Here is an 18220-nt window from a genome sequence, read left to right as displayed (position 1 = left end):
CTCCAAATCATTCTATATGTTGCAGTCAAAACCAGTTTTTAGTTAGGATGCGTTTAAACTAGTTAAAAATAGTTTATACTGGATGTATTTGTTAAAACCCGTTTTTTGTCTAGTTAAAACTAGAATTTATTGCTAGTCAAAAATGAATTTGAGTTAAAAATAGTTTTAACAAAGACATCCAGTATAAATTAGTTTCAACTAATTAAAACACGTTCTAACTAAAAACGGATTTTGACTGTAACATATATATTGATAATAAATCATTTATATTAGAAAATACTTTATTATGAAATTTATATTTGGTAATAATAAACGTTTCATTTACATTCCTTCTTTATTGCGTTTATATTATTTCATTTAATGTCGTAAGTAAAGATGACGTAAGGTTGGGGACATTAAAGGTATTATTAAAACAATATATTATCTAAAATTAAATAATGCTGACTGTAAACAGTGGATTTTATAGAATGATGGCGCGTGGCTGTATTATAACAGTGACAGCTAGCAGGCACCACTGATGAAATAATAGTTTTTTGTGCAAACATTTAATCGGCATTGGTTTTGATTAATTTAAAATTAAAATTTATGTTTTTATCAAAATCGTCCAGTAAAATTTTGTGTAGCCAAGTTTAAGGATAAAACTGGCTATGGTAACATGAATTTATACAGTAGGTCTTTTATATGACACTGTACAAGTGTACCTAGCACAAACACATTGTTATGCACATTTGTAAAGATAAATAAAATCTTTTCGTAACACTAGTAATAATCTCTCACTGGAAGAATAGGATCTTTAAGAAAACGAGTATTTAGCTGAACGGGCTTTACGTCAGTTTTTGTTTAGATTTTGACTTGTGCAATTAACTAATAATCATTAATTAAGTTTTTGTGCACGGATGCTTCTACGAAATCGTTTTCTGGAGGGGTTCTAGGTTAACCCAATGGGTACGAGGAGGGGCCTAGCAGTTGGGATACAACTCTGTCCCTCTCTCCCTCCACATTGAAAATGAAATTGACTTTGAAAGCGGTGATCTGACCGTCAGCACTTCTACATTGTTTATGTCCATGTATCTTGCAAGGGTGCAGGGGTGCTTTTACTCTGCTTTGTATATAAACTGATACTGCTGTTATTTGCTTTGCAACTGTCAATTTGTGCATATTCATTGTTAACGCTTTACATTGCGATCGGGATAAGCTCTCCCGACTACCATATAATGTAAACTGTATTCTGCTTCCAACCATTAATTTCCATGTGTTTATTGAATACTGGTATTAATCAGAAAAGCTTTATGAACAGGATAAGTCCTCCTGTATACTGATAAACACTTTATCTCATTGTATTCGCACTTACTAATTGTATTCGTTAAGAGTTAAGACTGCAAAACCGATATGTGGACAGGGAAGTGCCCCGTAGCCAGTGGCGTAGCGTAGTGGGGGCGGCAGGGGCGGCCCGCCCCGGGCGGCACTTTTAGGGGGCGGCAAAATTTCAAAATAAATAATAATAATATCTTGTAAAAATTTTTGTAATAAATGTGATTATTATGTTGTAAAACATATATACATGATTTTTTTATTTGTAACATGTACAATACACAATAATGATGATTGTTCTTGCCGAAAAGTTCTTTAGAATTACTGTATATTTTAGTCTTTTAAATTGAGATACCTAAATAAGGGTGGCGGCGAAATTTTCCTCCGCTCCGGGCGGCTGACACCCACGCTACGCCACTGCCCGTAGCATGCTCGGCAACACTGTACATAATGTTCTCATTTGTCCCGTGGGGGGCCCCCGGTAGCTTCTTTTCACACTTTCCTATCTCCCTGTGTTTCCTCTTCTACCTAACTTCTTACTTTCCTAATTTCTTCTTTCCGTTTCCTACAAGGTTAAGTCTGTGTTATAACAGATAGCCCTTCTTATCTTTAACATCAAATCAAATCAAATCGGGTAAAATTTATTTACCTCCTATTAAACATTGTCTATAACCTCAGCAAATTTTGTAATTCTATACCGAATTACGAATTACAGGCCTGGGTGGACATCGGAAAATCACGTGACCAACTTAGTGCTACTAGTCTGTATATCTAGCAGTATAATGTTGTGTACAGTAAATATTCTAGAAAAATTACTTATACAAGAATATCTCATGTCATATTTATATTACGAAGATATTTTGCGTTATGCTTAAACTTTACACATGAATTTAGAGTAAAATTTTACTTTTTTCGAGTTTATATAATAACACAAGCAAAGTTAAGTATTTTTATTTCTTTAATATACTGTAGTTTAAAAAGGTAAAATAAAATATAATCTTCCACATTTCAAATAAACACTTTTATTAGTATTGAAGATTACTTTACAATTACAATACATATATAGGCTAAGATAGAATTAAGAAAATTTCCAACTCAATATAAAATGAAAATAAACATGGTTTTTTAACATTGCATTAATCAATGTTTAAATACATACATTATATAAAATAAACATATTTAACTACATTGTACAATAAACACATCATTTAATACACAATACTTTTTAGATAAAATTAATGTTTTCTTTAATAATTAAAAATATAAATTCTGTTAATTTGATGTTAATTTTTAAATTTTACAACCTAAAAAAATTTATGATTTTTAGTCAAATTTGCAAAGTAATTTTGCAAAGAGATTCATGAAAAAGATTATAATTTAATATATTCAATTAAATAGTTTTTAATTGAATATAATGACTTTTATATGATAAAATTACAGAGCTTGAAAATCTTAATATTTTCATATTCTAATAACTGTTTATAACTGATATAATGAGTTTTAATCTTGTCAAATCAGTGAAACTTTTTCGGAGCCAAACCCTTTTCAGTGGCTCTTTTAATAAAGAAAGTGTACAAAAAGTTTTCTTATCATTTCTATAATTTCTTTTACAGCCACTAACTCTACAACATTTTGACATTTTGAAAAATTTTATATAGTCTGTAAATTCATGTATGTAAATTCTATTCGAAAGGAATAGAAAATGACTAAAATTATTATTTTTAGTTGATATTTCAATTAAAAAAGATTAAAACCAAAATACAATCACGTCGTTAACATTTAGGTCTAACTACAAACATTACTAATGATAAATTTGAAAAGAATACTCACTAAGAGATTATATAATGGTAAAATTTTATATATGAATTAAAACAATAGATCGTCTAAAACAAAACTGCCGAAAAGACTTCTAGTTACTTCTTTTCTTTGAACTAAAATTAACCTTTCGAAATTCGAACGTACAGTACGTGTAGCGAAAAACACAAGACAAGAGACTCTACACGCCACTAAGTTGGTCACGTGAGTAAAACGCGCCCTGGCCTGCCTTTCTCGTTGGCCTCGATACCAAATAGAAGCTTTTGTTTCGGCTTTTTTTCTGGTTTCCTCCTATTAAAATAGTAAAAATGACCGAAACTCCCGTGATATATTTGAGTATTTGAGGTAACTAGTAAACAGCCTGCTAGAAACTCAACTTCCCCCGAGGCGTTCATGTAAATGTCCTGCGAAAATCGAACAGCTATTCTCACGGTCAAAAATTTGCAAACCAGTGTTCCCAACCGTGGCGACTTGTCGCCACAATAGCGACTTTTAGAGGGACGTAGCAACGTAGCGGCGACTGCAAACGAATCAGCCAAAAATAGCGACTTTTGAAATTTTTTTATTTTTATTTTTGAGAAATATAAACTTCTTTTTATAGTTTTCAAATTTGCAGACTTTTCTCTACTTTATAGCGCTCTCTGGCAACGACTATTATTACGATAGACAAAACTGTAATTGTAGATTTTTCTACAGTGTGCACAGCTAAAAATCTGTAAAAGTAACATTTTGTAACAAAAATAAATCTGCCCGGGAAATTTTTCAAATTGTTAAAATTAATGTTGGGGAACCACTGATTAATGGTTTAAGTAAAACTGACAATGAATTATTTAGTTTGAAATGTATAAAGTTTTACGAAAAAGCAGTTAGTGAAGCGTTTAAAAGACTTCAAGTTGAAAACATTTTTTAATAAATATTTAACTTTTTGAATAAAAACGATATTTTTAATGCCAATAAAATATGCAATTTAAAACCAATTACTGAAATTATGAAAATTGACATTAACTTTAATGTCGACAAACTTGAAAATGAATACAAAAAATTAAACTTTATTTAAAATTTGATGAAGCCCCTGATAATACTTATGATTTATGGATCCAAATAGCAGAAACTAAAAATTTCAACGACGATTATTTGTTTAAAAACATTGTACAAGTGGCACAAAGTGCCTTAATTATTCCGCATGAAAACGCTGATGTGGAACGTGTATTTTCAATGTGACTGATATTAAAACCAAAAAAAAGAAATCGTCTTGTAGTTAATTTAACTTCGGCATTGTTAAGAATTAAAATTGAGTTACATAATAATACAAATTCGTGTTATATTAATTACGACAGTGTTTCTCAAACTTTTTGGACCGCGACCCCCCTTCTGCACTTAAAATTTCAAAGGACCCCCGAAGAATGAGTATGTGTCGAAAAACATCCCGGAGGGAAGGGGTTAGGCTCGTATTTAAATATTTATATTGTTTTTATTATTTATATGTGCAATTTATTAAGTAAAAATTATTTTATATATTTTTTATTTTTATTATTTCTAAACATGAATCCATAGTAAATTTATAAAGTATTTGAAAAAAAAATTGATCTGGCATCAATTTTTCAGCGATCCCCAAATATTTTTTACGACCCCCACTTTGAGAATCACTGAATTACGAAATTACTTAAGAACATTTTAAAAAACTCAACTAAACTATGTGTTCATTTAAAATAAAAGAAACTGACACTGACATACAGTAGTCAGAAGAGGAAAGTGACTCTGATTGAAGTCTGTTTTAAAACCTATTATTTTTTTCGTTTTTCCATTTTTGTTTTATATGTATTATAATTATATATCGTTCGTGTTGTTAACAATTCAATTATTTTTGTTAATTGTTTTTTAACACAACTATTATATGTACGATTTTTCTTGTATTGTATCAATAAATTTTGTTTTGTAATAAAGCCTTTCGACGATTTGAAAATTTGCTTTTTTTAAGTAGCGACAAAATAGCGACTTTTCAAAATATCTGTGGCGAAATCAGCGATTTTTATTTTAAAATGTAGCGACATTTATTTACGAAAAGTTGGGAACACTGTGGCAAACACTGTAATCTAACACTAACCGCACGAGTCTCGTCCCTTTTGTGTTGACTCGTGCAGTTAGTGTTAGATGGAAAAAAAAAATACAAATTTAATATTCCTGAAGCTATATTTTATAACTAAAACCATTTTATTTTAAATTATTTTATATTTTTGTAATAGTTTTTCTATAAAAACGCATTTCGGGAAGATGTGATTTACGCGGTAATTTTTGCGTTTTGAGTTTTTTAAATATCGTATTTGATTTTATTTTTAAATCAATATTAATCATCGATAATAAAAATTGGTCCTTAAGAGATAAATAATATAATTTCTGTTCTGGCCAACTTTGGCAATACTACTGATTTTTAGGAACTAATTGCTGACATGAAGAAAGTCTACATAGAATTTTCTAAAAGTACTTAATTTTACCTAATTATAATAATCTAAATTAGCAAAAAAACCACTCTTGCTCTGATAGAAGGAAAAAAAAAAAACAGTGACTGATTTTATATAAACAACACTTCCAAAACTAGAGTTTGATCTCTTAATTACAATCAGATAATATAAAGTATGTTAAATAAACTGATTATCTGTTATGGCAAATAATTATTACAACCACATTTATCTGTAATAAACGTCCTAAAACACCTGGGTGTAGTAAATGAAATACTTTCCATTTTAAATAAATCGACATTTGGATTAATATTATTATAAATTACTTTACGAAATATTTTCCTTTGAAATTAAATAAAAATTTAATTTCAAATGAAAATATTTCGATTTTCCTTTTATGTATGAAATATTAGTTGTAATTTATTTATTATTCTCCGGAAAACTAGATTCTTTGCAAACATAAGATACTTTAAGTTTTTAAAAATTTAAATTTAAAGTTTTATTATACAATAAACAAAGCTGACATATCATTTTATGTCATTAATTAAACGTCTATTACGTCTTGATGAGACATCAAAATTTATCAAAAAAAAAATCTTTTACATATTTAATAAGCACATAAAATTATTTTGTATTTGACCTGTTCTCAGATTTGATAAGTAATTCTGTAGATCCAGGCACAGAATATTTCAGATAGCGCGTTTTATCGTAGAATGGATCAGAAAAAGAAATACAACCCATTTGATTCAGCTGGATTAATCTCTCGTCTATTTTTCTGGTATGTAATATTATCTAAATTCATTAACATTTTAATTTTACGATAGAAATAACTGCAAATTTACAGGTCATTTCATGCCTGTTTGTACATTTTTTAAATAGTAATGCGAAAATACATAATGATGTTTGGTTAAATTGGTTTATTAGTTTGTAATTTGTAGATATATAGACAATCGTTTGGCATCTTCTTTACATTTTAATTAAGTACAAAAAACTTTTGGGCAATACGTGATAGTGAAATTTTTATTTATAAATAATTAATATACAGTTGACTAAGAATTAAGCTTCAAATTAATTTTTTTCGAACATACTGTTTACTCGAATTTTTTTTAAATCTAACTTTTATTTAAATAAATTATCAAAACTTTAGTTACATATTTGAAATATGTATTTAATGTATCAAATAAAATAATTTCTAATTTAAGTCTTTTTTTGTCAATTGAAATTTTATTATATAAATTTTTTTCGTACGACTTTATAAATAACGAAAATAGCATTATCATACAAGTAGTAATATATACAACATAACATTACCACTAAAAACGATTTGCTTACTTACTGTACTCTCCCAACATTGCCTAAAGGAGTGGCGAAAAAAAAAACTAAATTTTCTGTCCAAGACACCATACAAGCTTCAGCTTTCCAGATAACATCATATATGCAGAGCCTAGCACACCGGGAACAGTCACTTAATTTTTCACCCCAGGATTTACTGAAATCATGAATAATATCCATACAATACAATATTGGGCCTCTTTTGTCTATTCCTACATACATCTTTCGCTTTTTCCACATTTATGTTTCCTTTTCTTTTCCTTGTCTTCCACACCCTTTGCTTTCCTCCACACTTATGACCTACAACTTCTTATACACCTCATCTTGCCTCATTCTTTCCATTTTTTCATTTCTATTCTTTTTCACACCCCACTACACCAACACATTTTTCTTATTGATCTTAACTCTCCTTATCACAGTACATACACACAGCGGATATCCTATCTCAGCGGCAATCACTTCGCTCTTATGCTCTATTCCCCGTATCCACGACTCAACCGTACAGAGGGTCAGAGTAACAACCACATTGTTGTACACAGCTATACTTGTCTTATTGAAGAACACGTTCCCACAACCCAATCGTCGTGTGCAAGCATCTCCTTCATTCAAGTATTTACTCGTCTTCCAATTTCCTTGTTTATTCTGCCATTCGTTCAAAGGTTTCACCAAGTAACGAAATTACCTTTTCCATTCAAAATAATATGTTTTGTTTTTAACTCATCGAACAATTGTTCAAGTACACATTGAAGAACCCGAGAGATATCACATAGTGCTAATGCATGCCCATTCTAACAGACACCCTGATACACGCTTTTCTTTTCTCATACATTACTTTTATCGCTTGAAGCAGCTCTCTATTCACACCATACGCATGAAGAAAACACAAGAACTCTCTTTCCATTTGATCATATGCTTTCTCCAAATCCATATACGCAGGAAGAACTCTCTTATTCACACTCAAGTACTTCTCAGCAATGTTTGCAGTCCAACGATTCGATCCATAAAGACCTTTCCCTCTACAATCCCATATTGAGCATTCCAGATAGACTTTCTAGTAATTCTCATCACCTTCTTCATTAGAACTTGTGCAAATATCTTTCCTCGTATGCTTAGCCGTCTCTATAAAAGTTACATTCTGCCTTATCATCTTTTCATTTTATACTGTGTATCGATAATAGCTACTTTCCAATTATCTGGCACCTAACCTTTATCCCAGCACAAGCAAAAGGGGACCATGTTAACAACACATCGCCACGATATTTGAACCTTTCAGTACCTGTTGCCACGTATAGCTTTTTTTATTTTTAACTTGTGAAAACCTTTTCTCATCCGTTATACATTGATCTGCTTACATGCACGACCCTCTTCATTCTCAGGCATATTAACTTCATCCTTATACAACCGGTAAAAAGCTCACTAAAATGCTCTCCAAGTTTCCAATACGGTCTCACTTTACATCAGAACATTCTTATCTTTATGCTCTTTGCTCCCACTTACGCACGACTATCTTTCAGCTGTATCTTATACCTGCGGGTATAAGATACAGCTGAAAGATAGTCGTGCGTAAGTGGGAGCAAAGAGCATAATACCCGCAGGTATAAGATACAACTATTGGTTGTAATTAAATGCAGATTTTTTTGGTCATCCTTATCACAATTTCCTTACATTCATGGTTTTGCTCTTTGTACTTATATTTACTCCCTCCATTCAAACATCTCAACTACGCTTTTTTCTTTCTCTTACAGCATCAGTAACGTTTTCATTCTACCACACAGTGCATCTCACTTGTTTGACTATCTTCACAGTACCACACTTTTCTCTTGTACCACAATCTTCGATGTATCCCAAGATTCTCAGGCATAAGTCTAACATCCATGTTCAGATGATTTACCTTAACAGACTCACTGTAATTTTCACTCCAGAGTATTCAGTTTTCACACGTTCTAATATTTTCCTTTTGCTACTTTTGTGTTTTACTGACAATTGCTGAATTGCTGAATGGATGGTGTTATATTCCAGTCAGTCAGAAATTGCAACTCTGAATGAGCCTGTTAATGTTTAGATCCTATTTCAAATTTTCTCATCACTTTCGTATCGTTCAGAATCCATTTCAATGTCTCATCTTATATCACAAATTCAATCAAAAGTTTTTACTTTAGTTTTCTGGTCTCCCATGTATACATATGGATTGGCTTGTGCTCAAAAAACATATTGGATATGAACAAATCTCTTGCAGAAAATAATTCAATAAGACACTTACTACTGACATTCACTCCATCAGAACAATACCTGCCGAAATAGGACCACGAGTATCCATCACACGCACCTACATGCCCATTTGTATCACCTATAAACGCATTCCTTTCATTCACTTTGCGTTCGTTCAAGTCATCAAGCAAAATCCTCTAGAATTCCCTTTCCTTTAATTATATCAGCCTCAACTGGAGAACACAGTAATCTCCAGTTGAGGCAGGTTCAATCATACAGTCTAGTTTTACTGTCGACCAGACGATTCCATCGTTAATGCATTCATAAGATTTATCATAATTTTTCAGAAAAAAATTATTGAAGAAGCTCACTATTCTTCAAATACTCTCATAGGTACACAGCACGATACGTGTAAAAAGCCCTTCTAATCATTCAAGCACTTGCCCATATCTTTCATTTCAGAAGCACGCAATACCTTCTTTTCATACCTCACGTTTCACAGTTGTTACTCTTTCACCTCAGACAGATACTGAAAATTCCATACACTCTTCACACTAAAAATTACCTCACGTTTGCATCTTTTAACAGAAGGGAAGGCATACAGGGCCCTTTACAGAAATAACATAAAGGGAATGTTAGTCCTTTGTCGAGAGCCTATCCTGAGGACCATGTCACTCTCTTAATTGCACGTAACCTTTATCCCAGCACAAGCAAAAGGGGACCATGTTAACAACACATCGCCACGATATTTGAACCTTTCAGTACCTGTTGCCACGTATAGCTTTTTCTATTTTTAACTTGTGAAAACCTTTTCTCATCCGTTATACATTGATCTGCTTACATGCACGACCCTCTTCATTCTCAGGCATATTAACTTCATGCTTATACAACCTGTGAAAAGCTCACTGAAATGCTCTCCAAGCTCTCCAACACGGTCTCACTTCACATCAGAACATTCTTATCTTTATGCTCTTTGCTCCCACTTACGCACGACTATCTTTTAGCTGTATCTTATCACCTGCAACGTTTCTGGCAGAGGGAAACCTGCCAGTAGCTATGGCTATCACCACTTAAACGCTTAGTGTCATTCAAGTACACAAACCGCTACACCACGCTAAGACAGAAATTCCAAAATGGGAAAAGTATAATTTGCATAGTGGAAAAATCCAGAAACGATTTACTTCAGTTTTCTGAAAAGATTTAAAAGAGCGTTTTCGGCGCAATCTGTTATGATATTTTATTATTAAAAAGTTTTTATATTTTTAATTATTAAAATATGGCAAAAACTTAACTTCGAAAGTACGGATACGTTTTATAAACACATTGTAAATGCTAATAGCGAATAAAATTGTTATTGGAGATATGACACGACTTTTTTATCTGCCCACCCCTCGACAATTAATGACCAAAATTTAATAGCATTAATCCATTAATTATGAAACAAATCTCCTTGCAAAATTTCAGAAATTTTCGACAAAAAGCATACGATGATGCTTTTTGCCTTATTACGCTTCAGTAATGGTAAACCAAATCATGCCACACACATGCACACTAACATCCATACATACAGAAAAAACCTCGAATTATTTTGCATTTCACGACATTACAAGGTCCCCGATTTCACAAATATAAAATCTTCTTCATCGCCATACATTCCCTCTGTTATATATAACAGCCGCGTAAGTAAAAGGAGCTTGCCTTTAAATAATATATTTTAAAGGATGATTACATGTTTAAACATTATTTTCTTTAAAACTTTATACTTTTTAGGCTTTATACAAGCCTAAAAAATATAAAGATAATTTAAAATTAATTAGGTCATCAACCACATTCTGTCATTGAGCGGTTTTTTATATGCTTTTTTGACCTGCATATGATGACAGATGATTTTCATTGACGTTTATTGACCTCATTGAAATGAGGCCAATCAAGAGAATTATAGAACATTAAAAGTTTCTCAAATTTTTCCTCTAACTAGAATTGAAAAGGTTTAATTTTAGATCAAATTTTAATAGTAAATTTAATAGGACTTCTATTATATTATTTTAAAGTGTATTTATTCATATTTATATATATATATATATATTTACAAAAATTCGAAAGTAATCTTTCGAAAAAATTTTGAATGATAATATGACAAACACTATTTTTCATGATAATACACACCACTTATTAATTTTAAATTACCGTATGTCATATTTATTTCGCAACTTTTTTATTTTTATTGTAATTTATTATTCAAAGTACACCGTGCTTGAATGATAACCGACTTTTTGGTAAGAACATTTTTACTTTCCCGACTGTTATATATAATAGAGAGAGAGTATGGCGATCGATCATAAAATGACCCCTCAAGGTTTTTCTATTTTAGACTCGAAACATTGAAACATTGAGTAATGCGCAAAAGTTTGGGCATTACTCAATTTGGACAATTCATATTTTCAGTATGTATGGATGTTTGTGTGTGGGCCCGGGGGGTGATTTTGTTTGCCCTGTTTGAACCTTAATAACTCATGTGCTCTTTGCCGAACGTGTCTAAAACTCTACAGGGAGGTTTGTTTATCGGATGAATTGATGTTATAAAATTTTGGTGGTTAAAGGTCGAGGGGTGGGACGACAAAAAGGGTCATCTGTATCACCAGTAGGATCAGACTTAATGACGATTTTACTCGTTATTAACATTTGTAATGTTTTATAAAACACATCTCTACTCCCAAAATTAAGTTTTTGCCATTTTATAATAGTTATGATATTTTATTAAAACATTTTTATATTCTTAACAAATGGTGCCACCAAATGTGGCCGGGAAAGTTAAGTCACTCTTTTGTGGATTTTTTCTTTATTATCTATTCAGTGGGTGAATTTTTCTATCAAACGTACTGATGCTTGTGAGAACATTTGCCACATTAAAGAAGAGTTACCAAGTAATTAAATTTAATAAACCTCGAGCCATCAACTATATTCATGTGTTTATAGAATTAGAAAAGATGTGTACAATTAAAAACAAGTGCCTGTTATTGTAACAAAAAGAAAAAATAGGAGCCCTAATTACTACAATTCATGAAAATAAGAAAAACGTTCAAAGTGCAGAAATCTGAAATAATAATATGTTATAGGTAAAGCAGGAATTGACAGTTGTTAAATGATGAAGAGAATGACTAGAAGATGGACATTGATGACTTTTTATAATATGATTGACTCTAGTGTGCTGAAATCTTTCATAATGGGAACATTTATTACTTTCAGCAAGGTACAACGCCATCAGTTTATTATAAATTCAGGCGAAAATAAATGTATATTTATTTACCTTTGCACAGAGTAAACGGCTGAATCCGTTGAAAATTTCCAGAAAATACTTCCAAAAAAAACACATTAATTCACATGTCATTCTTTTTTGGACCGTAAAAATAAGATTTTATGTAAAAAATGTAAAAACAATTTACCAGAACAGATATTTAATTTTTATAATTAGAAAATGCTTTACACAGATGACTGATTACACACGTGTGGTGCATTTATTATATGTTATAGAAGTTGGATACATTTTCTTTATTTTATTAAAATTATATAAATATATATTTAAATGCTATTTTATATTGTTAACTAATATCTCTCTCTTAACGAAGTAATTTTAATTTTTTAGAAATTAACGAATATTTATTTATATATTTAACATTTTAAAATTTACAAATAATACGATTTTATTTTCATAAAAACACATTGTATACTAATATTTGTGTTTTTGCTGATTAAATTACAGTGTTGGAAAGCAAATTTACAATAGAACATAGAAAAAAATATTAAATATTTATCATTTAAGATATTACATAAAGATATTTTATTTAGTTAATGCCGGGGTTTACTTACTGATGGAATAATATACACTTGATTTAAACTACTGACTGGCGATAATTTTGATTAATTTAAAATCAAAATTAGCATGTGAAATTTTAAGTTTCTGTGATCATGAGCAGACCTGGCTATGAAAATATAAAATAATACAGTATTAAACTCAACTTATATACCATAAAGCAAACACTAGCACAAGACACATTGTTATTCACATTTGAAAAATAAATAAAATCTTTACCTGATAATAATAATAATCCTTTACTAAAGAAATATATTTTTTATGTTGTCAGAGATTATAATTTTTTACTAATTTAAGTAATATAAATTTTTCTGTGTGAATGACTGTTAGCGTGTGTTTGAGGAAGAGCACGATTTTGTTCATCCAATAACTCCTGCGCTTCTTGTCAAAAATTTCTGAAATTATGCAGGGATGTTCGTTGATTAGGGGAATTGATGCTATTAAATTTTTATAGTTAAATGTCAAGGGGTGGGAAGATAAAGCGGATCCTGTGTATTTCTAGTAGGGTCAGACTTAATGAAGATTTTACTCGCTACTAGCATTTACAATTTTTTATAAAACCAAACCATAGCCTCAAAATTAAGCTTTTTGCCATTTTATAATAGTTAAAAATAAAAAAAAAACCTTAAATGAATTATAATAATTCTCCTGCCACCAAATGCTTCCGGGAAACTTAAGCAACTCGTTGCTGGATTTTTTCCACGAACTAATTGTTGATACAAAGCATAGACAACTGCATAAAATTTTTTTAAAGTATTTAATGTTACATAATGTTTTTAATTTAACAAAAAACACTTCTACTCTGATAGAAGGAAAATATAAACACTGACTGATTTTATATAAACAACACTTTAAAAGCTAGAGTTTGATCTCTTATATCATGAATTAGTTAATCTAGCGTACTTTATATTATCTGTTACTTTAAATAATATTGATAATTACAACCGTCCTTGTCTGTAATAAACAATTAAAAACACACGTATATTATTTTTGACGAGGGTTCCATTTTAAATAAATCGACATTTGGATTATTGTTATTCAATTGGTCATTATAATTCTACGAGAAATGAGTATTAAATCATATTTGCATAATAATTAATTATAATTCTGAATAATTCTATATTATTTAATTTCGATTAAGGACAATTTTTCGAAAAAAGGACAATCGTAAAATATTTCGATTGTCCTTTTTTCTATAAAATAATAACCGTAATTTATCTCCAAACAACTAATTACTTTGCGAATATTTAAAATAATTTAACTTTTAAAAACACATTTAAAGTTTTTTTTGTATTAAAACGAAGTTGTTTATTACTTTATATGATAATTAAACAGCTTATTACATCTTGATGAAACATATATTTGAAATTTGTATTCATCTTTGATGTTTCATCAAGAATTTATGAATACAAATTTCAAACTAAACATTTCCATTTTAAACATACATTCAACTAATTTCCTGTTTGCTATTTTCTCACATCTGATTACTAATTCTATAGAGGTAGACACAAAACATTTTGTGACAATGCGCGAAGCACCCTCTATGCTTCGTCACCACGGGACCGAAGGGTAGATTATATTGCGTCGGCGAAGACTGCAATGACTAATTCGTCAGGACTGACACCACTGTGTCTTCTAGGTAGACACAGAAACCTAAGTGGTCGCTAATTTCGTATTTTCTCCGCGCGAGTGGTCGCGTTGCAGGCGTTTGGATCCGATTCGAGAGATGGCACAGATTGAGGAAGTGCACCAAACACAATTCTAAAAAAAACAAATTTCGTTTATTAAGCTAGTTCTACAAAAAAGTTATCTCATAGTAAGGGTTACGTTTGCGATATTAACTATAGTGTTCGCGAATTGGAGAGAGAGCGTTCACATATAAGGTTCATAGGTACTTGGTATGGGATCTGAGTCGAATCGAAGGATTAATAGAGTTCACCTTTGGATGGAGGTGTGCACATATTCAAGGTGTTCATTGAGGATCACTAAAGATGGAGGGAGGTCACTAAGGTATCCGATCGTTGAGGAAACTCTGACTAGAACAAACTTTCGATGGCGGCGGATTCTCCGAGGAACGAACTGTTCCCTTTTTCGGCGGACGAACTCCTCGTCAGACGGACGAACTTCTCTCGTGGACCAACTGTTGTCGTAATCAGTCATTGCCTTTTATTGAGGGTCCTCCTCCTTTTTCCCCTTGCCCTTTTTTGGTAATGTTGCAGCGCCTATGTCCAATAACAATTTCTTGTCGCCAAGTTCCTGGTGACAAATTCGATGTATCATCTTGAAAGGGAAGTGACTCCACAGAGGGATAAAATCAGATCCTTTACAATTTTAACAATCATGGGAAAATTATAGCAAATTTTTAATTAAATTTTCAGCCGAAAAAGTATTTTTTTTTCTCTCAAGTCTTTTATCTCTCACAATTTTAAGTGCCATGTTTTAACAGAATGGATCAGAAAGAGAAAAACGATCCATTCCATTCAGCTAGATTTCTCTCTTGTTTATTTTTCTGTAATTGTTTTTATGTATATAAATTTATTTAAACATATCAATACATTTCAATTTTATGTTAGGAATATCTGCAATTTTAATGGTCACTACATGCCTGTTTGTACGATTTTTAAACGATGGTGTTAAAACACATAATAATGTTCGCTTAAATTAGTTTATTAATTTCTGATTTATATAAACGATGGTTTTATATTTTATAATATATAATAAAATAACATTTACAAAACCGGGAATTAAACTCACTCAAACTTTGTGCACACGTCAATTGTGCAATCTTTATATTGATAAAAGTTAGTCAACAATATATTAATCATTTACGTTTCAAAATAACTTCTGTATCGAAAACATCCTGTTTATTTCAAATGTTTAGTTTATCAATCTGTTATTTCAATACATTATCAGAACTTTAATCAAATATTTCAAATAAAATATTTTCTTTGAATTTTCTAATGGTAGCTGTCGCGTCAGGCCCATCCTAGTCTCGTGTAAAGATTAATTAATTTTCGTAATCCTCACCTGACCCGTCTTGTTCGTACACCAGGTTCCCTGTCGTATCTCCAAGCAATGAAAGTCTACTAAATCTGTCTTTAGATTTTATTCACACAAAACAAAAATCAACTATTTACATTAATTCGGTTATAAGAGCATTCCGCTATGTTCCCGCGCTTTTGGAACTTAACAACTCCATTTCTTGGTGCTGCCAACTCTCGACAAAAACCAAAATTCCCGCCATCTAGAGGTATGAACGGGTCAGTAGCTGTTTTATCAAGTGAACGTCTCTTCAATCCGAAAAATTATTCGGTAGACTATTTCACAGCCAATTCAGGTTATAAAACTCCTCTACTGTTTTTTCCGATGCATTTTGAGCTAGGTTAACTTTCTAGCTCCACTTCAGTGTTGCAAAATATATTTCAATTATTAAATTGACAAAAAACAACGCGAGTAGATAATGCTTACAAAACAATAAAAACACATTTCATAATACTCTAAGAATCTCCAAAGATTTCAATGGCTTATTTTCCACACCTATACGGCACTTGTAGTCCCATTTACAATATTTTCATAATCTTAAAAATTACTTTAAGGGCGTATATCGTGTTACATCGAAAGAATGTTCACCATGCTACACAAGTAATTATAAATTATAATTCTTAATAACATTTTATATTATTATTTAAAAAACATTTTAAAAAGGTTTTGTCAAGAAATATAAATATACATACAGGTTTTTTTCTAATTAAAAGCATATTATTTTAAAATATCAGTATTCGTTGTATAATCTTTGAACATTCTTCTCATACAAAATAACTTTTCATTCGTGGCAATGCATAATTCTTACGATATAATTTTTTAACTTATCTTTGCACCCTCTAACATGTTGTACCATTACTGGTCGATTGGCATACCATTTGAGACATTTATTAAATTATCACCATTATATTTTATTATCTCTATGTGTTCTTGGAATTTTCGTTTATAAATATTTTTCTCATAGAAATAATATTAAAATCCTACACTATCTATTTGGTAGTTGCTATTTTTCATGTGGTTAAACCAATGGGAATTACAGTTGAACCTCGCTTAACTAGCTTAATTCGTTCCAGAGTCTTACTCGTAATGCGAAACACTCGTTAAGCGAAACAATTGTCCCCATAGAAATTAATGTAAAATACGATAATACGTTCCACGACGAAAAAATACTCAAATGTTTTATGTATAACGTTTATACATAAAAAATTGTACACTGTTAAGGAACGTCAATCATCATCATCATCATCATCATCTTTACTTTTAGCGCGGAATGAACCATCCTGGAGTGAGAATTCGATTTACAGAAACAAAAAAGAAAAAAAATCACAGCTAATATGTTCGATAAACACTCCAAACGATATGCCAAATTCTTGGGTTATGTAACTACTATACTTAAATATTAGAAATTAATTAATTAGACTAGATGTAGGCAGTTATGTTTTCATCTCGTATTAAATTTAATAATTATAAATAGTTAATTTTTAATTCAGACATTTCTAAAATTTAATTTGGAATCGGTCATTAAATTTAATGACCCAAGAATTTGGTATATCGTTTGGCGTGTTTATTATTTAACGGGCTATGGTTGTTGATGTTTATAAGTAATGTGTGTGAACACAAGTTTGGAAAAATATGTGATCACAAGCGACACTAAGATGCTAGCAGAACGAGTACTAAACACAGACTGATGGAGCATGTCGCATGCGCACAATTCGGGACTTCCCTCTCCTCATCACTTGTTGTGCGAAATATCGCTCGTTAAACGAGGCAAGGTTTTACAATTTGTTTTGCTCGTTATGCGAAATACTCGTTGTGTGAGGTGCTCGTTAAGCGAGGTTTCTCTGTATTATGTTTTAATCTTATGCGGCTTCATGCTCTTTAATGCGTAATTCTAAAGCCTTTACTGTTTTTCCTATGTATTCTCTTGGATTTTGACATTTACAATTAATTTTATAAACTATTCCAGTTTTTTTTCAATTTATCAACGTTGGTTTTGTATTTTCCTAGTTTATGAATTTTATGTAAGATTTTATTGGGCAAAAATCGGGCCAAATCTACATTATTCTTGTTTAAAAGTTTAGAATACTTATCATAAAAACTAGTTATGTAAGAGAAGGTTTTGTAATCTTTATCTTTTTTATTTATATATTTTGCAGCACTGAAGAGGAGCTAGAAAGTTGACCTA

At 30.9% G+C, this 18220-nt stretch overlaps 1 protein-coding gene across 1 annotated transcript in view; it reads left to right on the top strand.

The window, feature by feature from the left end:
* The first annotated feature begins 6250 nt into the window (after positions 1-6250).
* LOC136971189 (ATP-binding cassette sub-family C member 4-like) overlaps positions 6251-18220 on the top strand; it is a 45188-nt gene continuing 33218 nt past the window's right edge. Inside the window, exon 1 of the mRNA XM_067265662.1 lies at positions 6251-6360. Coding sequence (XP_067121763.1) covers positions 6296-6360 — 65 coding nt within the window. The 5' untranslated portion in view covers positions 6251-6295. The remainder of the gene's footprint in view (positions 6361-18220) is intronic.

This window comes from Centruroides vittatus, unplaced genomic scaffold (genome assembly GCF_030686945.1).
Source record: "Centruroides vittatus isolate TY-2023 unplaced genomic scaffold, ASM3068694v2 contig_235, whole genome shotgun sequence".
NCBI classification, from domain to species: domain Eukaryota; kingdom Metazoa; phylum Arthropoda; class Arachnida; order Scorpiones; family Buthidae; genus Centruroides; species Centruroides vittatus.
This window is presented reverse-complemented; position numbering and strand designations above follow the sequence as displayed.